This window comes from Pangasianodon hypophthalmus, chromosome 16 (assembly GCF_027358585.1).
Source record: "Pangasianodon hypophthalmus isolate fPanHyp1 chromosome 16, fPanHyp1.pri, whole genome shotgun sequence".
Taxonomy (NCBI): Eukaryota; Metazoa; Chordata; class Actinopteri; order Siluriformes; family Pangasiidae; genus Pangasianodon; species Pangasianodon hypophthalmus.
In genome coordinates, this window is record NC_069725.1 from 23065619 (window position 1) to 23092519 (window position 26901).

The window sequence follows — 26901 nt, forward strand, 5'->3', positions numbered from 1 at the left end:
AAATCAATAAAAACCTCCAAACAAGACAGTGAGCAGGATCCCTACACGCTGACACACACCTCACTGCCGCACATAACGTTAAAATTATATTAAAACATGAAAGTAAAAAGTAAATTAAAAAAATTGTTTTTTTTTTTGCAAAATATGAAATGGTGTTGCATTGGGATCATGTGATGCTATTGTCGTGCGGATTAAACAAAAAAGGAAGCTGAGAGATGAATGATAACAAACACGGTGTCTAAAAAAGAAGAAAAGGAAGTTTAATATTTCTCTGGACAATGAAAATGTACAGCTTCTCTCAAAAATAATGCAAAATATGCACATTCCGCGGATTCTAAAGCTAACGCTAGCGTACATTTCAGTCTACGGTACAGGAAAAAAGAAGGCGGGATTGTAGCGGCGTCATGAAATCATGAAATGTACATGGACCTTGAACGCTCATATTGTGTGTGTTTTATGGGTTATGTGATGTTTGCTAGCAAGGTTCAAAACACAGTGTGACATCGGAGTGTGTTGCACGATGGAGCTCACAGATATGCCGTATATCTCTCACACACACACACACACACTCATTAAGCAGCGTTTGAGAGACTGGTATCTTGGTGGTATTCGGGGATGGACAGCCATGTTGTGTTTCCACGAGCTCTGTGTATGGGTTGGATCAATCTACGTTCATACTAGCGAGTGACAAGTATCTTGTTTCACTTGTGGGCGTGGCTTCTACAGCGTTTTTTTTTTTTTTTTTTTTTTTTTAAGCTATAAACATCTTCTAAAGCTAACTAGAAAAACACTAACCAGTGTGAAAATTAGTTGTTTGATTTACTACTTCCTTCCAAGCTTCATTCTTCTTCCTGATGTCTCTATACACGTCCATCTTTGGAAATAATTTCAGTTAAAGTTGTGAGTGGGGAACTAATGAAATGTCGGTCCACATGCACTAAAAGATTGGTCCGAGGAATCATTCGAGCCAGGAATCATGAATGGATTTTACAGCGTCACGCCTAATTTGCATAGAATTGAGAAAATTTCAATTCAAATTTCAAGTGTTGCTGAAATCGTGGCTCTGTGTCGAGCACGTATGTAGAAAATAAACGGCCGCTTGCCGCTCGCTTGTGTGAACGTGGGGTGAGGTGTGGTGAGGAAAGCGGTGACAGATACATTATGAAGGGCAAAATTGGTCCTAAACGGCTATATTCAATCATGTGACTCAGAATCGTGAACTCTACGTGACTATTTCACAGGATTTGCCCCGAAGCTGGAGTCTGTTCCCAAGATAATGGTTGTACACTAAAGTGATGCATAGATACTCTGGAAATGACTTCTAATGAAATAAAGATCTCATCCAACTAAAGAACCCAAGTGTTCTAAATTTTCTAAAAAAAAGCAATATATTCTCTAGTATCCTGTAACCCTTGATTTTTTTTTTTAATAGAGTGAACACACTATTTCTGGACAGATTTTCAAACACTCTTCGTGAGATGCACACACGACAGAGGAACAAGAGAAGAAGACTATTTCAGTGTGAGCTAAGCACGGTCCTGTTGCCACGGCAATATCCGTGCTCCAATTATTGATTATTGATCGTTGATCTGGCACTGACTTTAATTTTTTTTTTTAATTTAAAGTGCTGCTGTGGGGAATGTTAATATTCTTCAGCTAATGACGTGTGCGAGATGGAAATAATGACACTCAATGAGCTGCATTGCATTAAAAAAAAAAGAAAAAAAAGAAGTATGGCAAAGGATTGTGACGGAAAATATTATACGCAGGAAAAAAAACCAGCAAATCTGATAGTCAGTATCAGACATCCTTACATTCGCAGGGAAAAAATGAATCTGTAGATGGTGGATGAACTTCAGGAAGCTAATAAGCCTTAAGCAATGAAACAACCCTTGATGAAATCTTCCAATCTGTGAGTGCTTCAAATGAGTCAAAGTGTGTGAAAACACACAGCTGAAGAGTGATTCCCCTCTACATTCATAAAGCAGAAGATTTAAAACTCAGAGCTCATATTACACATGGAATGACAACGATCACAAAGACAAAGTTACTTAAATATAAAAAAACGATTACAAACAGGAATTGCAAAACACGGATGGTGGGTAAATTCAGTCAAATGCAGGATTAATAAACTATTAGTCGGACATTTTGCAGCTGAAATGCTGATCTCCAGCAAATCCGAATAATAAACAATAAATATGGAGGAATTAAAGGTTCTCTCGCTCTTATTTTTTTGTGATCTGCATCCTGACCCTGAGTTCACACCTGCTGGTTTGTCACGTGCGTGTGTGTGTGTGTGTGTGTTCTGTCCGAGTGCTTTTTAGATCCGCGAGCCAAAATTTTTAACTGTGTCCAAAAATGTAACACATCACACATATGATGGAAAACACGAGTAGAACTTTTTCAACCTAACCTCTATCTAGAATCAGAAAGAAAAAAAAAAAAAAAGCTCAGTCTAAAACCTTTCGTTTGATGTGGAACCCTTTACACCACAGCGCTGCTGAATTCTCACATCTGATTGGCTGATTCATTTTCTAACAGCAGATCTGTGCAAATCACAGGTTTATATTAATGCGCTCGCTCTAACACGCTATCGTTTCTATCATCAATAACAACTTACACTGGGACGTGTATGTGGACGCTCCACGTCATCTAAGCCCAAAAATAATAATAACAATAATAATATTTTTAAAATGTGTTGTTATTTGATATGGTGACGTTTCCTGTAAGGAGACTTTTATTTAATATATTTGGAAGGAGTCTCCAGTGTCAGCGCTTTGTAACAGTCAGTAAGTTTTCTGCCATGTTTTCAGGACAGAGGACTTTACGCTTGTAACGTGACAAGCTGCGTTTTTGTTTTATTAAACTGAATAGAAGGAAAAAAGAGAGACTGGTGACGGAATGACGGTTTACAGCTAACGCCGTAACAGAAACGAACCTGTTTCATGGATGTTACGCATAACTATAAACGGATAACAAGTATGCGTCATTCTTTAATAAATAAATAATTGTAATCGTTGGCAAACTGCTGAAACAGGACACTTTATTGTTGACTATTTTCCTATTACTGCATGCCCTGAAGTTTTTTATTCCTAATATGGCAAGTTACAAAATGGAGAAAATCAAATGAAATGGGAAGATTAACAGGAAATGGATCTCGTGTGTTGCTTGCTAGTGTGAACGCAGGGTGAACGCCACTGTTGTGAAGTCTAATTAATGAATTTTCAAATGTGTGAAGGTTGAAGCGGATTAGCACCCAAAAAAAAAAAAAAAAAAAAAACCTACATATCTCACATTCGTATGATTCAAATGCCCTAAAAGATGATAAACCATTGACAGTAATAATAATAATAATAATAATAATAATAATAATAGTGATGATGATGAAGGCGAGGAGAGGAAGACCACATTGCTGTAAAACAAGTGCACACGTGCAGAATCCTGAGTGCGTGCTTGGGGGCGTGTCAGCTTGGCTCGGGGTGGGCGGAGTGACCGAAGGGCGTAGGATTCTTTAGAACACACTCCCACATGAACACACGCGACGTTGCGTCTGCGATATGAGGACAATTTACAGGCGGGTGTTTGATATATTCCGTGAGATAATTACAGCTCTGTATAATAATTCTTATTATAACAAGAAGAACAGTAATAAACTTCTTCAGCAGCACCGCGAATCTCCGCGCTGACACACAGTTTATTTATTTATTTATTTCCCAAGTTCGTGTTGTTCGTAGTTCTGTGTCTCCATACGCTTCAGAAGCATGTGAGTGTGTGTGTGTGTGTGTGTGTGTGTGTGTGAGTGTGTGAGGTTTCTCTCAGAGACGAGTCTGAGCCTCAGGGACGTAGATCTCGATGCTGTCAGCGCTCTCTGTGGCAGAGTTCTGGCGCTCGGATGCGGCTCGTTTGGCAGCCATCAGCCGCTTCCGCGCTTCCTGTCTCTGTTTATCAGCGGCCGAGTCTCCGCTGCTCTTCTCCTTCGGCCCTGCCGCTTTGGGCTTCGGTGCTTTCTTCGGCGTCGTTACGCTCACCGGCTTCCTCTCCTCCTGTAGGAACAGACAGGTGTGTGAACAGCTGGACTTTAAAAATAAAACAGAGTGAAAAAAAATCCACTCTTTTTTTTTTTTTTTGGATTAAGTGGAAATATCATCGTTATACCACAGTGCTGTTGAACTCTAGATTGCGATTGGTCAGAAGGAGGTGACTGATTTTCTATAACAGCAGCTCTGACAGTGGTGTAGGTTTATATTAGGTTTATATTAGGGTTATAGTAATGCGCTTGTTCTGATACGTTATGGTTTCTATAGTAACAGCTCATTCACAGGGACTCGTACGACTTATTCATATAAACCGATGTGAAGATTTCTGTGAGGAGACGTTTATGGAAGGAGTCTCCAGCGTCAGCGCTTTGTAATAGTCAGAAAAAAAAGCCGTTCACAACTTTTCCGAAATCTTCAGGAGAGACGAGCTTACGCTTTCTGGTTTCTCGTTAACAAAAACCAACAAGCTGCTACTTTTAACTTAGTCTTTTTAACTTCAAGAGAGAGAAAAAAAAGAGATGCTGGTGAGGGAAAGTCTGTTTATAGCTGCTATAACATAAGTGAGAACGGCTCTAACTTGTCTTGCGGACGTTCCATAACATTAACTGTAACTATAAATGGATAATAATCACAAATGCTGCTCATTAATAAATGTTGGCAAATTGCTGTGGCATAAGAAGGAAAAAACATTTCCAGATGTGCTGTTATTTGAAAATAATTGACGGAGAGGTTGTAAGAGTTACTCCACTTCGCCTCTGGCCACATCACACCACCCTGTTGTGGATTATTTTCCGATAACAGCATGCCCTGAAGTGATTTAATCCTTGCTTAAACACTGAACCTTGTAATGTGAACGTAGCATTTTTCACTGAGTTTAACATCCATCTGGTGTCCTGTCACTAACTATCTAACTATTACATGCTGTCATATGAACATCATGTACACGTCAGATAATGACAGACACACACACACACACACACACACACACACACACACACACACACACACACAGTCTTTAGAAACGTTTTCAGAGAAACGTCTGAAGCGTGGCACCTTTTTGCTGCTGCTCTCTGGCAGTTTCCAGTCGTTGGCCTTGAGCAGGTGGAGCTCGTCGAACTTCATGCTGATGTCCTCGATGGAGAGCTGCAGAAGATCCCAGAAACCCGCCAGGTCCTGAGCAGTGGGCCGCGGATGAGCGTTCACGTCCTGGTGTGCACAAGAATGCACAGGTTGTGTAGTGTGCACACACACGGAGAGTGTTGTGTGAGGAATAAAATACTCGGGTGCGTGCTGTTACGGGAAAATATTCAGCGAGTTACCATGGTTACCACCCTGCAGCACGTCACGGAGCGTTTTATTCCTCTTACACCACGGCAAATTGACTCATCATACTTCTTATTCATTTATAGTTACATTTAACGCTGTGCAATGCCCGTGAAACAAGTTAGTTCCTGTTATCTCTTACGTTAGTCTTCAGGACAGAGGGGGTTTACGCTTTGCGGTTTGACAAGCTGCCTTTTTTTCCCGTATTAACTTCAAGAGAAAGAATAAAAGAGAGGCTGGTGAGGGAACGACGGTTTGTAGCTGCTATAACGTAAGTGAGAACTGGAACTAACTTGTTTTGCGGATGTTCAGACGTCTGCATTAGCTGTTAAAGGAGCTAAATGTAAAATTAGAGCCACTTGATGCAAATTAAAACCTTTTAGTAGGTTTAATATTCGAATCCCATATGGAAAAGCAATATATTTCAAAATATATATATATTTAGGATATTTGCAAATATATAATAATGTAATAATATATAATAATAATAGTTCAGTTATGATTGTGAATATATATATTTGCCTTATAGTAAAATATACGTCAATCATACTCAAGGATATTTTATTTTCTTTGAACACATACGCATATATTATAATATATTCGGTTATGATTGTGATCTATTTCCTTCACTGTAAAACATATGTCGATCATAATCCAGTACATTTCATAAAACGGATCTTTTCGGTTCCAAAATCTGATGGAAGACGTTGTAAAGTCCTCGACACACACTTATGAGTGCGTCACGACTGAATTCTGTCTTCATGCATCAGATTAATAAACAAAACAATAAAGCCACTACACTTAAACCATCGTTCTTCATTGCTCTAATCTTCTGTTAGGTTGCTTAGCAACCAACGCTTACTGTTATCAGACTACATTGCTTGGTGGAGAATTGCTTTATTACGAATGTTATTAACAATAAGCTAAATTAATTACTGAAGGCTATATTTTATTGCGTTTGTCGCCGTTTTAGAAAAGCAGTAGGCCCTTGAGCGGCTTACTGCTTTCATTTACACTCCAATACATGCTTAAATACAATAAATTTTCCAAAACAAACAAACAAACAAACAAACAAACACGTCAATGCTTTCCCATAGATTTTAAAATACATTGCTTTCCCATCAGGCGTGAACAAGCTCATCCATCGCGATCGGTGTAAACAATCGGAGAGAAACAGGATCTTTAGAAGCAGCTGGCTGATTCACGTGGACACGCTCATGTGTGTGAGTGGTTCATGAGGATGATTTGATGCGTAAAAGAAACTGAAAGTGCGCACGATCTCACATGTAGCTCCTTTAAGAAGCGCGGAGCGAAGCCGCGTTAAAAGCCGAGGCTCTGGGACTCACCAGGTTCTGCTCACACAGGCCTCGAAACTGCTGGAACTTCTGAGACATGAGCAACTGAGCGCTGCCTACCGCACTGCGGATCTTCCCCAGCACTACACACACGCACGCACACACACACACACACACACACGCAGGATGAGAGAAACTTAAGCTTAAACACTAGCCTTTTATGGAAGAGATACTGCACTCGTCCGGTTGCCACGTCCTATATTAATCCTCCTCATGGGAAATCCTAAATGTCCCAGTGTTAATTTTAATCTAATTTTCCTCACATAACTACACTAATATTCTTCCAGTGGGATGTTATGTCCGGTTCAACCCTAAAATCCACACTGTGTGTAATTAAAAGCCAAAAATATCAGCTTAAAATGAGACAGTTCTAATTAAAGCCAGAGTTAGATCTCATCCTTTATTCCTGGTTTATCATGCCATGATTAAACCTCCACCCTGAAACGACCGGAATAGCCTAGGTATATACACACACACGCCACGGCTTCCGGACTGGTGGCCATCGCTCATCGTTAAGGGCCGCCGTTTCATTAAACACGTCTCTGTGAGGAGTTAATATCTTTAATTTCGTGCCATCATTACTGAAATAACTAGGAAAGCCTCGTCCGGAATTGCTATCAATTCGTACAGTTATTAAAGAAAGAGCTTTCACATCTGTCTTAGCTGTGACATCCGTTAAAGGAGCTAAATGTAAGATGAAGGCGTTCTTTTCCAGATGTTCCTCCCCGTCTGGCCTGTCCGCTCCCATCCATCACAATCGGACACCAAATTTGGCCAGACACTAGATGAGCCATGAGTGATCGTTAATGTCTTGCGAGTGATTCATGAGGATTGTAAAGAAAATGCTTGAAAGAAAATAACATAAAATCTCACATGTAGCTCCTTTAGGAGGATAAAAGCTGATAAGAGGGAGAATGTACAGAAATAAATAAATAAAAACAATAAGAAATCAATAAGAAATGTTAAAGAGCAGCTCTGTCTGGAAAACCGAAGGTGGCGATGATCCGCTGATGAAACTCAGCACCGTGTGCAGGCAGGAAGACGGGAAAGGACTTGTGACATCGTGAAATGTTGGAGGATTTGTGAAATATCTGGTGTTTATCGTGTTAAGTCCAGCACGGATTAGAAGCGGTGATGAAATAGAGTGAAATTTTCATTGAGAGCAGTTCTAACAATCCCGAGGCGACCCTAAGGTTCCCATTAAGGCTGCTTTCACACGTTTCTCTTAAGCACGTTTGACACGTAATCCGACAGGAAGCGGCCGCAAGGTGGGCGGAATGTGGCCGCTTTTCAAAAGTGCTTCTGTCAGCATTATTTTTTTTTGCTCACAGCAGAGCTTTAAAAGTTTGGAAAAAAGTTTACTGGGTGACATAAAGCACTTTATAACCTCGTGACCAATCAGGAAGCAGCTCAGGGGACAAGTGAGAAAAAAAAACAAAAACAAAAAAAACATGGAGGACAAAGTGGCGGTGAACAAAAAGAAGTCATGTTTCAAAATAGAAAACATTTCCGATATTCCAGTGTGACTGAAAATAAAAGTGTGTATCTTTTGGATGTTGACCGGACGTACACGATGTGACGTCTCATTGAAGTCGCACAAGCAGCTCAAAATGTCTTGATTTTCTTCCTCAAAATCTACAGCCAAGACAAACAAGCTCCTAATCACCAGAGTTACACCAAAGTTTATTTACTGAGAATAATAAATCTAATCTACACCACAGGCTAGGCCATGTGGTTAGCGAATACTAGCTAGGAATGATAAGAGCGTTGTTATGGTTACAGTCCGTGTGCTGCTTGAGCACTCGAATTATCTAAAAACAAACAACAAAGCGAAAAAACCCACCAACACGAAAAGTAGAAAATGCCAAGTGTGAACGCAGCCTTCGACTGTGGACAGGTTGTAAAAGAACGTCACGTCACGTCACACCACAAAACCTTCAGTCTGTTATGATATGTTATAATGTTTATAGCTAGAAACTAGCCTGTCACTTCTAACTAGCTAACATTCAAACAATCCAGAGTTACGGAATCAGTTTTCTAGCTCGGTATTGGAACTGACACTGCTGCAAAAGCACCGAGTTGTACATTTACAGCTTTGAGTTTTGAGAAATTAAGCCCTGCTCTCCTCCTCTGAAAGATCTTGAATTTAAGAATTAAAAAAAAAAAAAAAAAATGTTGACCACAAAATGCATCAAAGTGAAATGCTTTACAAATCACATCTATTAGGATTCCCTCTGTTCATGAGTAGAGAACTCCTCAGTGCTCATACACAGCTCGCCTCTGACGCACTCCAACGCTGCCAAGTAGTGATTCCATTTATGGTTGCCAGATGAATCAGGATTCCCCCATAAGTGCACTATTTTTAAATCAGCTTGACACTGGGAGTTGTGATTTATTAAAAATCCTTTTAAAGGTGGTTTACATGGAAACAGTGTGTTCAGTCTGGTAACCTGATTTGCTGAAAATCCTCCAGCAAGCTCTCATTTTCACTGATGACGAAACGTGCGTTTTGTGCTGCTGGATTCGCTGACTTTTATGCTACTTGTTAATGTTAGAAATAACAAATACAGAGAAATTGATGCAGCAGCACAAAAAAAAAAAAAAAATTTTCAGGATCAGAACGGTTATTCTGAGTACATCACAGGGCAACCCTGTGCATACGGTCCTCAAAAAAAAAAAAAAAAAACGTTAGCAGGAACAAAACCAACAGGTTAATTAATGCTTTAAGACACGCCCCCTGTCCCGCCCACTACCCCATGCCTAATATTTCTTCTCACCTTCTTCTGAGAGCTGCTTATCTTTGCTTTCCTGCTCCATCTGCTGGCACCAGGCGTCCATGCGCCCCGTCTCGGCCTGTAGGAGTCGGAGGAAGCAGTGTCCGTCCCTGAGGCACGCCGCCGGGGCACCGGGCTGCTCTGACGCTCCGTTCACGCTCACGCTCTGCAGAGACGGAGGAGGAGGCGGTAGAGAGGACGGGTCCAGAGCCGCCTCGACGCTCTCCGGCATGGTGGAAGAGGATTTCTGCGCTCTCTCTGCGCTGCCGGGAGAGTCGAGCGTCTGAGTGCTGCAAGCGCTGCAGCTGGTCTCCAAAGCTTTACTGTCCGTCCGGTCCTGAGTCTCGGCGTCGGCCGTCTCCTGTCTGGACGCCATGCTGCTGAAGCGGCTCAGCCTGGAGACACACACACACACGCACACAGACACACACACACACAGACACGCACACGGCATGAAGGAATTTAGAAGTAAAATCAAGAGCTGACTGTAATTTCTAGCTCTGTTCACAAACAATAAACTACTAATCACAAGATTTTAAAATTTCCTCAACAATAATTCAAGCCATGTTAGAAATAATTAACAATTACATCATTTGCAATAAATTGTTAATGAAAATATGATGGGAAAAAACGATGTAAGGGGCTGACATGAAAATGATCAGCAATACTAATTTTAAAAAACTGCATAATGGTTCCTTTTCACTAAAATTAAAAATAAATCAAAACATTCTATGTTTAAAGGTGCACTATGTAAGATTAGTGCTATGTTTTGGTTTTTTTTTTAAGATTAGGTTTCTAACGGTTAGGCAGGATCTACATTGAAATGATTCCCGCCCATGTTCGCGAAGCTCCGCCCCCAGGCTTTACGGTATCACGTATAGTCTGTATAGCCGTATAGACAGGAGGCGCATCCCAACACAAACAAGCATTCTGGACCAGAAGTGTGTTTTCCAAATGGGTTTTGCTAAGACCAACACTTTTGCTAAGGCCACGACTTAAACTGTCTTAACATGACTTAACGAGACAAAATCGAGAGGATCTAAACATTACTAATGTGAGATGGAGGGAAGGGGGCGGAGCTTACAGGGCGTCAGTAATGCTGTATCTGTCATAACGCAGAAGTGGGAACTCGAAATTATGCAATTTCCATCAGAGGAGAAAAAAAAACATGGACACCTCCATGAAAGTGTGTTTAGCAATCATGAGTTTATGATGTATTTACTTTCTCTAAACAGCGAACTGTACAGTAAGTGTTATACATTTAACCAGCTCGAGTGTCAGTGTTGACTGATCGAAAGTAAATACTGCTATAAGTTTATTTACAGCAGCGACTGAGTGTGATGGTGTGAGCGGCCATGTTGTGCTGAACTCGGGGTTGAGGAGAGCTTCCCGACTCTCCGAGATGGAATTCCAAGTTGAGGGGTGTTTTCTTTTTTCTTTCAGCATTAATATCAGTTTATTAATTAGTTATTATTAATAAGTCTTTATTAGAGTTTAAAACACCTCTGTAGTATTTCAGTCATTCCAGATTTGCAGGTCAATCTGCTCTTTTTTTGGGGGGAAAGTAAGGAGACTGCTCTTTTGGTGTATTTTTGACTGATTGGTACTAACATAAGAAAGCACAGAGCTCCTACGCAAAATGAGTGAAGGTTTGAAGGTTTATGTTAAAACACTATCGTCCCTAATCGTTTCACGACCCACTTTTCATTTGTCAGTTTCAGCAGTCGGGAATTTTAAAGCAGCACACAGAACGAAGCTGACAGCGATCGTGTTTGTCCGACACGAAGAGCCAATAACACGCACACACACACACACACACACACACACACAGAGCAGATGAATTGTTATCTTTGAGAATATGCGAGTGAGAGAACAGGAGTGTGTGTCAGGAGGATAAATGCAAATGTGTGAGAGAGGGACAGGTATGGAAATTCGGAGTGACGGTGGGAATGAGGAGCGGATGATGTGACCTGCGGAATTTGATTATCTCCATTACACTCGGCTCTTCCTCCTGTCAGCGCAGAGCGGTGTGTGGACACACTGTCTATTCATCAGCATACACACTGCGTGATAAATGAGTCTGTACACGATGTCGGAGAAAAATCCTGCACAAAATCCCTTCAGTCCCTGAGTACTGACTGCTCTGTTCATGCATCAGTATTAAATAAATAAATAAATAAATAACAAACATAACGATTGTTGGGCTGCAAAAACACTGATTATGAAAAGTTGTGAATGTGAACAATGAGATAAACAGGGTAATGATTAATAAGGAATAAAACACTCTGCGTCATGCTGTCATAGGAAAATAATCAACGACGTGGTGATCGAGCTGAGCTACTCTTACCACACCTAAGCTGATTATTTTCCCATAACAGCACGTCCTGAAGTGTTTTATTCTTTTTATACCACAGCAAATTACCAAGAAATACACTGTTTTATTTATAAAGAAATACCCATAGTACTTTTTATCTGTTTATAGTTGCATTTAAGGTAGCAGAACGTTCGTCAAATATGTGTTTAGATGTTAACTCACAGCCACGTGTACTCAAAATGGTGCATGATTTAAAAAAAAAAAAAAAAAAAATTACATTTTTAATTACATTCTGAATTTTTCCACAGTGATGGATTTGATGTTTTTTTGTCACTGCATATATATAAAATAAATAAAATGCACTCTTTGTTAAATGACACCATTACATAGTGGATATCCTGATTTCTGAAGTTGACAATGTGCAAACAATTCTGAAAAGGAATCATTATTCTGCTTTGGATAAAAAAAGGAAATAAATGATGGCTGATGCTATTGTCCTCATGAGGAAGTCACTTTAAAAACCGTTTCAAATCCCCAGCCACACCCCACACCCCAACGATCTCTGTACCATCTCTGTACAAAAGTGTCAGTTGAAATGGAAATGAAGTGGAAATGGAGTAGGGAGTGTGAACTCACGGCCTGCCGTCCTCCACCTGAACTCCGATGGACTGGAACTTCGTGGTGGGAGTGTGTTCCTCTCGGAGCACGGGCTGAACGCAGTCCACCTGTCCAACACACCGGTACCATACGGTCAATAACTCACACACACACACACACACACACACACACACACACACACACACACACACACACAACTAGAATGTGGCATGGCTCACTAACGATAATTCAGTCCAGAGTACAAAAATAACGCTATCAGGCTTTTTTTTAGTTAATTTTCCATATTCATGCAACACTAACAGCACTAATAAACCGGCTGAGCGAACTCGCCTGACACTTTGTCCTTTTTAAGGATGTACTCCTTTTCTCCAGGGAATGAACTACACACACACACACACACACACACACACACACACACACACACACACACACAGTCAGTGTTACCGGCACTGACTTCATGTCTGAAAGCTGAAGCCGAGCAGCAGGAACTCATTACTGATGGACTTTAATGCATGAAGTCACACACCACGACTTCCAGATAACTTACGCCCAATTAATACAAATCTTCAAACACAAAGTGAACTCTGGATTTAATGAAAATAATTTTTTAAAAAAGGAACAAACTGAGATTTTCCTGGACTTACAAAATTATACGTGATTCCTGTCAGCCAAGAGCAAGAATCTGCGGCTATCATGGGCACAGACTCGCAAAAACTGGACAGCTGAAGACTGGAAAAAGACCAGGCGATTATTTTTTCTCCTCTTCAGCTGTCTAGTTTTAGAGAGTCTGTGCCCACGATAGCCTCAGATTCTTGTTCTTGGCTGACAGGAGTGGAACCTGATGTGGTCTTCTGCTGTTGTAGCCCATCCACCTAAAGGTTCAATATTTTGTGCATGTTGACATGCTTTTCTGCTCACCACGGTTGTAAAGAGTGATTATATGAGTTACTATAGACTGCCTGTCTGCTTGAAGTATTTTCCTCAGTCCTCTCATCAACCCACAGGACTGTCCCCTTTCAAACCATTTCTGTGTAAACTCTAGAGACTGCTGTGTGTGAAAATCCCAGGAGATCAGCAGTTTCTGAAACACTCTAACCCGCACATCCGGCACTAACATTCACGCCACGGTTAAAATCACAGAGATCACACTTCTTCTTCATTCTGATGTTTGATGTGAACATGAACTGAAGCGCTTGACCTGCATCTGCATGATTTTATGCATTGTGCTGCTGCCACATGATTGGCTGATTACATAACTACATAAATGTGCAGGTGTTCCTAATAAAGTGGACAGTGTGTGTATATAAAGGAGTAGCGATTTTGTATTTTTCAAAGGATTAAAACTTAATCACCTTGCACATGAAAACTTCATGTGTACAAAATATGATTTAAAAAAAAAAAATTACGCCAAATCAAAACTGACTAAACTGCCAAACTGCCCCGTGCTTCTGTTTTCTGTCGTTACTTTCCTGCATGTTAACTCTATCGTGTATATATTCGGTAAATGAAAGCCACTCCGGCAGACGCACCTGGATGCCGATGGAGGAGAGTTTCCTCCTGGCGGCGCCCCGCAGTTCGTCCTGCGTGAAGCCGACGCTCACGGTTTGGGTTTCCCGGGCAGGAGGAGGAGGAGGGCTGCTCACACGGGCGCTGGGCACCGGGACGGGGATGGGGGGCACCAGGGGGACGGGTATGGGGATGTGGGGTATCAGGGGGAGAGGAGCTTTGGCCAGGCTGCCCGTCCTCGAGCTGGTGGCGCTGTCCGAGGAGTTGCTGCGTCCCGATTGGCTGTTGGCCTCGCTGCGCTGCTCCAGGTAGGTGTCCTGCGCCGACTCCGTGCTGCTCTGCACCGTCACCGAGATGAAGGGCTTGGAGGCGGAGCGGGGAGGAACCGGGGGCGGAGTCTTATTACGGGCTGGGGAAGAAATAAGACGTTTTATCAGCCATTAAAATCATGCCAGTTTTTAATAATTAAACTTTGGGTAAAGCAGAGGCTTGTATCCTACAAATTAAAATAAATAATAATAAATAGTAGTTTATAAAATATAAAACTAGACAAAAATTAAGGCGAAAGAATATTTAAAATTTTTATAAAGTATTATTTATTATTTATTTTAATTTGTAGGCTACAAGCTCCTGCTTTACCCAAAGTTCTATTACTATTTTATCTTAATTACATATTGTTTTAATTACATTTTTGCTGTTCTTATTATTTGTATTAACTATTTATTTTATTTATTTATTTTTTCCTGAGCAGCAAGGAATATTTCTAAATTGCTATTGCATTATTCTGTATACAAATTATTAATATTAATTTTTTTGAGCTACAGTTTCCTGCTGTATCCAATTTACAACTGCCATTTTATCTTAATTACTTATTTACTTTATACTTTGTTTATTATTACTTTCAGAATTTCAATTACATTTTTCTATTATAATTGAATATAAATGAACGTTTAATATTATTAGTAGTATTTATGTTAAATATTTAATGTTTTTTTTAAGTTACAATTCCATGCTTTCCCCAACTTTATTAATATTTTAATGATTTTTTTCCATTTCTATTTAATTTCCAATATAAATAAACTTTTTTTTTTTTTTATATAAAAGTCTATTATCTGACTCACTACTACGAGACCGCACATCATTAACAGCATATGGAGACACACACACACACACACACACACACACACACACACACACACACACAGTGCTACAGTGGAGACACTCAGGCTCGAGGCCAATGTGGGAACAAAAGCGGCCCTTTAAACCCCGTGTGAGCCTCAGAACAGCTCGCACGCCTGGTGCAGATGCGTTATGGGAAAGTGGATGAGCGTGACTCGGCTGGTCGCGGATCACGGAGTTAATGCTTTACGATGCTAATGATGTTGATGAATGGATTATTAGCATGCTAGTTGGGATTTGTAGTTCTTGTTGGCAAACCCTCTGGACGTGAAATTTGTGACACATCAAGATGAAAAAACCGTGAAGCGATGATGAAATCTTCATGCCACAACACACAATCTTAGACACGCCTGCTTCATTACTCAAACGTGTCATTCCTGCATGTTTTAAAAATCATTACCAGCACAAAAAAAAAAAAAATTACTATTAATAATAATCAGAAAAGCTGCTTAAAGCTGAGTTCTGGTTTTCTTCCATCTTATAATGTGCTTCAGATTATTTACACACATCTTTCATGCTGTAGAGTCTCTCCCTTTAGGCAACTTTTCTTTTGTACACTTTTCTGGCAACAAGCTTCAGAATCTTCAGTCTGGTTCTCGGCACTTCACGTGTCCTCATTTCCAACAGGAAATCAAACTTTTGGATGTGACATAATGAACTTCAGAGATAAAAGATGTAATCACTGAAGAGGAAAAAAAGTTTTCAGCATCCTGTCTTTAAAAATAAAATAAAACAATAATTAAAACGAAATTAAAAAAAGCTTAAACAGGAAAGGACACGAGAATAGGGCTTGGAGATACACCTTTTTGATGTAATTTTTGTATTTTTATTATTATTTTTAAAAATTGTACTTTATGTTTGAAACTGAAAAATGCTGAAAATGTTTTATGTACTTTTTTTATACCGTTTGCCTTTTCAGTGTTATCTGTTCATTATGATTAAAATATTTTTTAAATATAAAAAGTTAAAATATATATTTTAACTAAACACACACTGTCTGGAAGCAACTGATATGACTTTAAAATTTTTTAACTAAATCTTTAAAATTTTTCAAAAGTTAATCTGTATATGTTTTTAATCGTTTTCAATATTTCTTAAATTTTTTTTAATATAAAAACTAAACGTATTCTTTGCAGCACTTTGCTACTGTGACTGATATCGTGTATCGTAGAAAGATGATAGTTTTCGCCTCGCCCCTACGAGGGAATGTGAACAAGTAGCTTGTTTCCACACATAAAAATAAAATAAAATAAAAATCAGGAAGGCAGCCCTGTGGTTTATTTGTTTCGAAAGAAAACAAGAGGAATTGTTAATTACTATTCCTTAATTAAGTATTAAGTATTTTCTTACATGTTGGTTTGGTAGCTAACATTTAGCTGTTCACTGAATCACATATAGAAAATATTCCAGGTGTGTGATATTCAATTCAATTCAATTTTATTTCTATAGCACTTTTAACAATGGATATTATCACAAAGCAGCTTTACAGAAATAAATAGATTCAAATTAAATTAACTCAAAATAAATTCTAAATCTATGAATTTATCCCTAATGAGCGAGCCAGAGGCGACGGTGGTGAGGAAAACTCCCTGAGAGAACATGAGGAAGAAACCTTGAGAGGAACCAGACTCTAAAGGGAACCCATCTTCATCTGGGGGACACCGGATAGTGCCGTTATAAATAATTCCCCCGATATCCAAACTGAGGAGACGTACCGGATTGGTGAAGCCCCGCCTCTAGGCGAGAGTCAGAATTAAAGTCAGAATTAAAACAGGAAGTCCGAGTCAGGTGGAGATTTGCATGAATGGATGGAAGAGACATGCTAATGAGAAACCTCCACGTTCAGTTCCTCTGCCTCCACTTTCGCTTCTGGGGGAACTTAAACGATTTAATTAAGAAACTCGTTTAGGCCGGAGTCTCAGAGCCACGGCGCCGTAATTAACCTGAATAAAATTGCACAGAGCTCAGTATGAGAAATTTCAGGCACACGTCAGGAGGTGGTTTACTGAAAACGTCTGTGGGTTTAAAAAAAAAAAAAAAAAACCCTCAGCTAAGAAGCTCCACAGTTACAGCAGGAGAAAAGTGCAATTTCATCTCCATAGGCTATCGCTGTGAGGACTGATAAAGCCTCCTACTGGATTATGATCAGCCTGCTCTGTGTGTGTGTGTGTTGGACAGTCAGAGAGAGAGAGAGAGAGAGAGAGAGAGAGAGAGAGAGAGAGAGAGAGAGAGAGAGAGAGAGAGTGAGAGAGAGAGAAACAGTGTGGTTGCTCCCCTGCTGTGTCAAGGCCAGAGGATTGTGTGCTAAAAAGGCCAACAGGAAGTCAGTGCAGGGACAACGAGCGAGAGATTGAGCCCAGAGGGAGAGAGGGAGAGAGAGAGAGCGAGAGAGAGAGAGAGGGAGAGCGAGAGACAGAAACCACATGGTGGTTGGAGAGACAGCAACAACACGGAAGCGACATAAGAAAAAGGCGGAGACGGAGCATGATGAAAAAAAAAACCAACACAGAATAACTAATAATAATAATAATCATCATACTGGTTAATATCAATGCTAGAGCAATACATACAAAGATTAAGGTGAACAAAAATAAATAAATCAAGCCTGATAAACTCGAATTTTGTCAGACATTTTGGTTTTGTGATTTTTTTATTGACAGTCTATTGACTCACTCGTTCACTAGTTCTACACTGAGCACTCTCTAGGAGGCAGAAGTGTGAGATATGTTTCAGGGTAATGTTGCCAAAATATTTCTTATATATAAACATATATAAGATTTTCTTAGTAGTCATCATCGTCATCTTCGTGGTCGTTGTCATAATTGTGGTGTTCCATCTAGTCTTATTCTTCGTGTCGTCTTCTCTGTGGTCCGTCGTCGTCTTCGTATCAGTCGCTGTCTTCTTCGCGTCCGTCATCGTCGTCTTCGTGGCTTCCTTCTTCTCCGTGGCTGTTTTTTCTTCTGGCTGTTGTCTTCTTTGTCATGGTCATCGTCTTCTTTCTCTTCTTTGCCTTCTTCGCTGTCGTTTTTTTTCTTCGCCTTCTTCATCCTCGTCATCTTCTTGTCTGTGGCTTTATTCGGATCGGATTAGCTTATCAGCGGGACGTCTGTAATACATTTTTTCACACGTCTCCTCAGTGCTAAAACTCTCGCATCCGGACAGCAATAAAAAGACCACAGGAGGAGCGAGGTTCCAGCGGGTTGTATTGTCTACGAACCCGGACGTTTGCGTCACGTGGTCATGTGGTCACGCTCCATTCACAACATGGCGTCCAAGTGGTTGAAGAGGCACTGGAGTAGAGAAGAGTCGAGGTTTTAACACTCAGACCGAGTAATACGGTTAAGTGCCTGGTCTAAAGCATGCATTTTTCGTTTTGAGATTTTGGGAAGGGTTTAATATCTGCGGAAGAGACAATCTTACGCGTGCTACGAGACTGAATACGGCAAGCAGCAGCAGTCAAACAACGTTTTTATTCAGCGCGAGGTGACATCTGCATCTGCCGAGTTTGGAGAACAACAGAAGATAATTCAGCCTGTAATTTTCTCAGAGGAGACATGGCCGATCCACACAGTAATAAAATAACAGAGTAGCTCCAGTAAAACAGGAAATGTCCCCAGGACCCCATGTCCATTCAGTCCTGTGCAGAAAGAGCTATTCTGTACTTCAATGGCGTCTCTTCTTCCTTTCCACGCTCATCTCTGGAGGTCCACTCAAGGTCCCCCCTCCACACACACACACACACACACACACACCTCCAACAATTCATCATCATTTCACTGTCTTTTGTAATATCATGAAGTTATGTGTCTCACGCCAAACTCCCAATGCCCTTCCCTGTTTAACAAATCAGCGTTTGCTCGACTCACAGATTCACACGACGTGCACTCGCAACTAAAAAACCCTTCTCTGAGTCACTTACCTGCATTTTTAAGAGAAGTCAATGAGTGTTCATACGTTTGTTGAAAACTAATCCCACTAGCTCCCTTCTGCTTCATTAAGCCCTTCATGTGAGAACAATACTCACAACGCCATCACTTAAACACACACACACACACACACACACACACTCTTCACCAATCCACCAATGAGCAGCCACACACAACAGATAACTAATTTACTAATCTACTAATAAACATGTCATATATTTAAACATTTATTTTACTCGGTGCAGGTGTCTATGTAACGTCACAAGCTGTGTTATTTTTTTTTTATTAACTTACTAACTTTAGTAACTTTATTAACTTCAAGAGAGAGAAAAATAAAGGCTGGTGAGGGAACGACTGTTTAATGTAAGTAAGAACAGAGACTAACTTGCTTTTGCAGACGTTCTACAACATTAGATGTAACTATAAACGGTTAAAAAGCACATGGCTTTCTTAAATAAATTAGAAATCGTTATTGTGTCAAATTGCTGTGGTGTAAGAGGAATAAAACACTTCACTTGATCAGAAAAACAGTCATGTTCAGGGTGATCACTTCATCACACCACCCGTCACTGATTATTTTCCTATAACAGCATGCCCTGAAGTGTTTTATTTCTTACTGAACACTGCTGGACCTAAAGCTTTGACAGGTTTTGATTCAAATCAAAGTTAATAAGGAGAGAAAAATAAAGCACACACACACACACACACACACACACACAGTTAAATTAAAGTTAAATTAGCTACACATCAACAGATTGTGTTGTTATAGTGACTCATTCAGAAAACACAGGAAGTTAGCTAGCAATTTCAGCTAATAACATCCTTTAAACTTCTTAGATAGCTAGTCACATGTCTTTGAGAACATTTTAATTATTTATTTTGTTAAGAAACAATGCTTAAATGCCAACAAGTCTGTTATAATGTATGACTCTTTTTTAATGTATTGTTAGCTGTCTAGCAACGGAGCGGCTAACAACCAGTGACCACAGACAAGGTTGCCAGGTTGGGTTCAAGTCCGCAAAACAGGTTGTTTCTCATTTTAACGCTTTCCCGCTTTACTAATTCATACACGAAATAAGATAAATAAATAATAAACACTACAGGAGTTACACATATATACATATCCGACTTCAGTGCGTCTATTTGTCCGGATTGTTTAGTTTAATTTTTGAAAAAGTCAAATTTTAGACGGAGTTTCTTAACAATCTGGCAACCATGTTCCTAAGGTTAACTTACAGGAAGAAACCCAATAATGAAAGATAGCATCTTTCTGCTGTTATTTATTACACATTATAACAAGGAAATGTGTATTATTATTATTATTATTATTATTATTATTGTTATTATTATAATTATAATTACAATTATTATTAAGGCACCACAACACACTGCATAAGTGGAAGACTTTCCAGCAGTTAGGATTTTACCGTGAAAAGATTCCTCTTCTTATTTATCTGAGATTAATGTCGAAGAAGAAACTCCATCATGTTGTAGCACAAACATCCCAAACACTGAACTTTACCGTAAAAACCCGTTTGTCTGTTGTGTTGTTATTGTTCAAGGCGACCCGAGAGCCGCTCTGTTCACCGCGTCCACGTCGCTCACCAGAAGAAAACGCCTCTCTTAGAGTCACTCATTTCACCACAGTCCGAGTCGCAACACGCCGCTTTCTCCACATTCACACACTTCCACACCATCACTGAAGCTTCCCCGAGCACCGCGCTGGAGCACAATTAAAAACAAAGCGGATTCTTCACGCTTTCGGACCTGCGACACAATCACACAGGGCGGAACTACAAATCGCGCCCTGTTCAACTCGTAAGTGCACTAGGTCTAGTGGGTGAGCCATTACGTCGCGCGCTATGTAGTGCACTCAGGACAGGGGGGAGGAGCACATTTGGAATTCGGCCACAGAGTCTCGCCCGTTTTCGGTCTGTTCGTCTCCGCCAATAGAAACGCATGGAAATGGACACGTGGTTTGGTCACGTGATAGGGAAGCGAGCGGATGGGAAGGGAGCAGTAAAAGGGCATAAATGGATAAAACACGCCACGCTGGCATAATTAATAATAATAATAAGAAGAAGAAGAAGAAGAAGAAGAAGAAGAATAGAATATATTATTATTATTATTATTATTATTATTATTATTGTTGTTGTTGTTATTGTTAATACTGAATTAACAGAACATATTATTATTATTATTATTATTATTATTGTTATTATTATTATTACAGAAGGTTAACTGGAGTGTAAAATTTGTCATATGTTTGACCCATACTATTTGTTCATGCCAGATTTTAATATTTTAAATTTGTTTTGCCAACTATTTAATCTTAACGTTTTTTTTTTTTTTTTTGTATCTGCAGGTGATATAGCTCAGGTGATATATTAACAACTCAGCTACACTATATGGTCAAAACTATGTGCACCCCTGACTCATATGTGGTTCTTCCCCAAACACAGAATTGTATATTGAGTCTCTGTGTGCTGTAGCATTACAGTTTCCCTTCACTGGAACTAAGAGGCCCAAACCTGTTCCAGCACGACAATGCCCCTGTGCACAAAGCGAGCTCCATGAAGACATGGTGTGTGAAGGTTGGAGTGGAAGAACTCGAGTGTCCTGCACAGAGCCCTGACCTCAACCCCACTGAACACCTCTGGGATGAACTGGAACACCGACTGCACCCCAGACCTCCTCACCAACATCAGTACCTGATCTCACTAATGCTCTTGTAGCTGAATGAACACTAACACTAGCGCAAGATTTAAAAAAATAAAAATAAATCTTTCTATCTTCAGGGGCCTTGGAATCGTCGTTTCAGTAATACCACAAGTTTCAAATGTTTCAGGTCAATTTTAAATAATGTTAAAATTGCACTCGCTCATAAATAACTACATAGAAACACTGCAAATAATTTCAATGGATTATTTTAATCATTTTATAGCTGTATTTTGTGCATATTTTACTCTCGGGCCAGCTGTTATTGAATCATCCCCTGCATATAGAAGTATAGTGTCTGGGTGAAAAAAAGAAAATGTAACCGTATATTACAATTTATCTACAAAGTTCTGCCATAACCCTCCCAGCCTCCAGTAATCTCCAGTAATTATTTTTTGAATATCCGTGAAATCAAACCCTTTAGATATTTTTTTGTGTAAAATACATTCTTTGTCTGCATTTTTCCCTAGGGGTGTGCAAACTTTTGCACTCGGTTCATTCCCTTTCTTTCTGTCAATTAATTAATTAATCAGTTGATTGATTAATAGAAAAAGCGAGAAAAAGAGAGTGAGAGAGTTTTAATTGCATGCAAAAGTTTGCACCCCCTCTTTATTTGGTTAGCTAGTTCATTTAATACTTATATTACATTTTGTGTATCTGTTCATTAGTTCACAACAGATGTGAAAACGTACTTGGCTCATAAACGATTCTGATTCTGATGTTATTTAGTTTGTATTAAACTCAGCTATGTAAAGATCCAAGCTTGCTGCTAGGCTACAGAGAGAGACAGAGACAGAGAGAGTGTGATTTGGAAACATTAGCCTTTAAGCTCCAAGAGAGTCCCATCTCAGCTTGTCACTGTCCCCAAGAATGTAGGCCAGCGTGTGTGTGTGTGTGTGTGTGTGTGAGAGAGAGAGAGAGAGAGAGAGCGAGAGAGAGCGAGAGAGACACTCCACGAAGAAATATTACAGATGGCAAACATATTAATGCAGATAAATAGAGCTGTCTTTTCAATTCAGCTTCATCTGCACCTTATAGCTTTACATTTACATCATATACGACTGTACATTTCTCTCTGACAGCACCGCTGGAGTGTGTAAAGAACGGTGATGTGTGTGTTACTCTAATCTGGTTTTAGAAAGGCTGGCCAAACAGGCCTCACCAGGGTAGAGGGATCAGCGCAGGAAGCAGGACGTCTGAACTACTTATCATGAGGTTGCTTTGGTTGTAAAAACTGCAGCCTGGCCAACGTGTAAAGGTCGCATAAACATAAGCGGCTAAGATCAAATAAGCAGTTGATATAACAGCATCAAGATACAGTGCTGTGCATAAGTATTCACCCCTTGAACTCTTCCACATTGGAACTATAGGTCATGAATTTACATTAAAAAAGCAATAGTGTTTGCAAAATTATTTACAAATAACCTCAGATTGCTGTGAAACCCATAAAGTAGTTCAGAAGTCACATGATTAGTTGAATGGAGTTGACCTGTGTGCAAGTAGAGTGTCACAAGATCTCAGTATTCATACACATGTTACCGGAAGAACCCAGAGTTTATTAGAGAACATACTTAAACAAACAGCATAATGAAACCCAGGCAGTTATCCAAAGTCCAGGACAAAGATCTGGAAAAGTTTCAGTCAGGATTTGGTTATAAAAAAAATATCCCAAACCTTGCAACATTAAATCCATTATTTAAAAGAATATAAAGGACACAACCATGACTCTGCCTAGAGGATGCTGGGTAAAGGGGGGATTAAGTAGAGAAGCAACCAACATGCCACAGGTAACCCTCTCCATGATACTACCACCACCATGCTTCACAGCTGGAATGGGGATCCTCAGGGTGATGAGCAGTGCTGGGTTTCAGCACAATGTAGAGCTTTGTGCCAAGGCCCAAAAGTTCTGGTTCTTATGAAACCAGAGAACCTTTTCCACATGTTTGCTGAATCTCCGACATGCGTTTTGGCAAACTCAGAGCGGCTAAGCTATGGTGTCTGACGGTAAAGTCTGATCCAGTGATCTCTCCAGCCAGCGGCAGTGGCAGCTCAGCGGTTAAGACGGTGGACTACTGATCGGAAGGTCAAGAGGTCAATCCCTGCCAAGCTGCCACTGCTGGGCCTTTGAGCCCTTAACTCTCAACTGCTCAGTTGCATAAATGAGATAAAATGTAAGTTGCTCTGGATAAGGGTGTCTGTCAAATGCCGTAAATGTAATGTAAAATGTCTCCAGCTGCTTAAGAGTTACACTTGGACTCTTGGTTGCTTCTCTGGATAATGTCCTCTGTACAGGTCAGTGGACAGCCGCCTGTAGGCCGAGTCTCTGTTGTGTCATTCTCTTTTCACTTTTTACTAACAGATTTAGTGTCACTCTGCATGATATTCAAAATTTGGGATTTTTTAAATAACCAAACCCTGTAGTAACATCGAGATCAGAACAACTCCGTTCAACTAATTATGTGACTTCTGGACTAATTAAGGGGTTTCAGAGAAACAAGCATGACTATTTATACAGTCACAATTTTAAGGTTTAAAGAATTTTGCAAACTGTAAAAGTTTTTACAGTTCGCTTCAATATTACAAGCTATTTTGTGTAGATTCGTGATTTATAATCTGTCCCAGAACAACATGTGAAGAAACTTCGACGGGGTGAGTAGTTATGCAAGGCTCGGTAGAAGAGAACAGTAGCTTTAATTAGCAATGAAAATAAATATTGATGGTAATTGCACAACATGTTAGAGTAGTACAGAAGATTTTCTACACATTCTCAGGTAATTCAGCATTTTTTTAGTGACAGTTATTCTTATTTAACAGTTTAATGAGGATAATAATCAGTGGTGATGAGACAGCGACAGGATTAAAACGTCCTGCGTGATTTATTTAAATTGTCTTCCAGCAAACATCTGGTGTCACTCAGCAGGCACTTGTTTGTTCTCGACAGTTAAATATAGCACATTTTCCTCGGCTCAGTAACAGACGTCTCCACACAGCGTAACACGCATATTTCTTTCCTTTTACTCTTATCTCAATAAAACGTTTTGTTTATTACAATATGCAGATGAGGCAACAGATCGTTAAATATGCAATAATGTGTATTTTTTAGCATTTTTTCAGCTAACTTTATTCTGGACTTAACACCCAAGGATCAGACGTTCACATAGTTTTATAGATAAAGTGTCACATGATTAGCTGAAAAATTAGAAGCGAGTGTGACAGTCAAAGTCTCCAGAAGAACTGCAGCAGATTCTGCACGAAACTCAGAAAAACCTACCAGCCAGTATTCTCAGAAAATTGTATAAAATGAGACTACTGATGTGTTTTTAAAGGCAAAAGGTTGTCACACCAAATATAGACTTTGTTTAGTTGATTACTCTATACTGCTCTTTATCAATGTTTATTAATATAGAAAACATTGGATATTGGATTAGTTTTCAAGCCATCTTTGCTTTACGGCATTTCTCTACATGTGTCTAAGACTTTTGGAGAGTTCTGTATACATTAGGAGAATGAGGTTGTGAGACTCACTGCTCATGTTGCTGCTGGTGTTCAGCGGAGGCTCGTCTGAGTCCGAGTCGTCATCCTGAGAGCAGCCGGCCTGGATGGCACGCAGGTAGCTGTGGCTGCGCGAGCGGAAGCAGGTCGGTGCCGTCAGATCCAGAGCCTCCACCGCCTGCGAGTCCATGTGGCCGTAAGCCGCTGAGCACAGACAGCTCTGATCCATCTGGAGGGGAAAAAAGCAGGATGAGATGAAAAATCCGAGGAGAATCTGAGGTGGACACCAGGTGGGGGAATTTCCCCATGAGAAAAAAAAAAAAAAAAGGTTTTCGGGCAATCATTTATAAAAATACATTTACATGCACTGAACTTGGGTCTACGTAATCAGTAATCTGATTCTTTTTTTAATTGCTTGGTGAGAAAAAAGAATAGGACATTAAATTCTCCATGATATAAAAACTACTGATATATATAACTCCCTGACTTGTCTTTTTTTGCATAAGGGGCTTGAAATACTTCCATTTAGCTACCTATAAAATATGTAGCATCATTAAAATGTAAGGAGTTAATTATTATACCACAGCATTGTTAAATTCTGAAATCTGATTGGTCAGAAGGTGTTTATTAATTTTTTATAACAGCAGCTCTGACAGTAGCTCAGCTGCAAATCACAGGTTTATATTAACATGCTGGTTCTAATGTGTTATTGTTTCTACAGTCACAGCTCATTCACAGGGACTTGTACAGCAAACGCTCCACATAAACGGCTTTAATGGATGTGTGTAATCGCTGAATCATTGAAATGGTGAAGTTTTCTGTTAGGAGATGTTTATTAAACATTTAAGGAAGGAGACTCCAGTGTCAGCACTTTGTAACAATCAGAAGCAAAGCTGTATTTTAAGTTCATCGACTCTAGGACAGAGCATTTTTTTGGTCTTATTTTTGTCTAATTGTCTTAAGAGAAAAAAGAGAGGCTGGTGAGGGAATAACTGTTTATAGCTGCTATAAAGTAAGCGATGACAGGAATGAACTTGTTTCACAGATGTTCCACAACGTTAAATATAATGATAATTACTACTCTAGTATAATTACTATAATTAAATGTAACCAAAAATAGATAAAAAGTACAATGTATCAGTCTCTGATAAATAAAAAAAATAGTATTAAAAAATATTGGCGTATTGCTGTGGTATAAGAGGAATAAAACATTTCGCAACTGTCTTTTTAATGGTTTGGTGCAACTGACGAAGAACGGTCACACAGCTGTGTCTTTGACGGACACAAAAATGACTCTGATCTTTCCACTGAAGCCTAAACAGAGGTCACAAAACATTTCAGTGTCAAGGTCGTCATTTCAGAAATCACACGATGAACCTAAAAAAACTGTTAAAGAAGGTGGAAACGAAAAATCAAATCTAATTAAGGCCAATTCAGAGCACTGCTCATCAGTGAATCGAGCTCATCTTCACCCATTCCTGTCTCTACCTGAGCACAAAAGGCAACCGTGCTATTCACTCAGCCATGCAGCCTGCTGCGAGAACGGGTACAGCAGCTGCTCTGCAGAAATGATTCAACCTTTCTGATGTGGGAAAAGAGAGAGACGTTTCTGTTTGTCCAACCAGCAGGTGACATTTCCCACTGCACTGAGAGAAGATG

General features: G+C 39.8%; 1 protein-coding gene across 4 annotated transcripts in view; it reads right to left on the reverse strand.

The window, feature by feature from the left end:
• Window positions 1-239: 239 nt before the first annotated feature.
• dlgap4a (discs, large (Drosophila) homolog-associated protein 4a) overlaps window positions 240-26901 on the reverse strand; it is a 110169-nt gene continuing 83507 nt past the window's right edge. For 3 of the 4 annotated variants that reach the window (XM_026920930.3, XM_026920928.3, XM_053240572.1), the window contains 7 exons: window positions 25276-25471; window positions 13951-14336; window positions 12440-12528; window positions 9493-9884; window positions 6707-6798; window positions 5091-5243; window positions 240-4043 (listed from right to left, as the gene is read on the reverse strand). In XM_026920930.3, the coding sequence (XP_026776731.3) occupies window positions 3816-4043; window positions 5091-5243; window positions 6707-6798; window positions 9493-9884; window positions 12440-12528; window positions 13951-14336; window positions 25276-25471 (1536 nt within the window). In that variant the 3' untranslated portion in view covers window positions 240-3815. The remainder of the gene's footprint in view (window positions 4044-5090; window positions 5244-6706; window positions 6799-9492; window positions 9885-12439; window positions 12529-13950; window positions 14337-25275; window positions 25472-26901) is intronic. The other variant, XM_053240573.1, reaches the window with a different exon arrangement.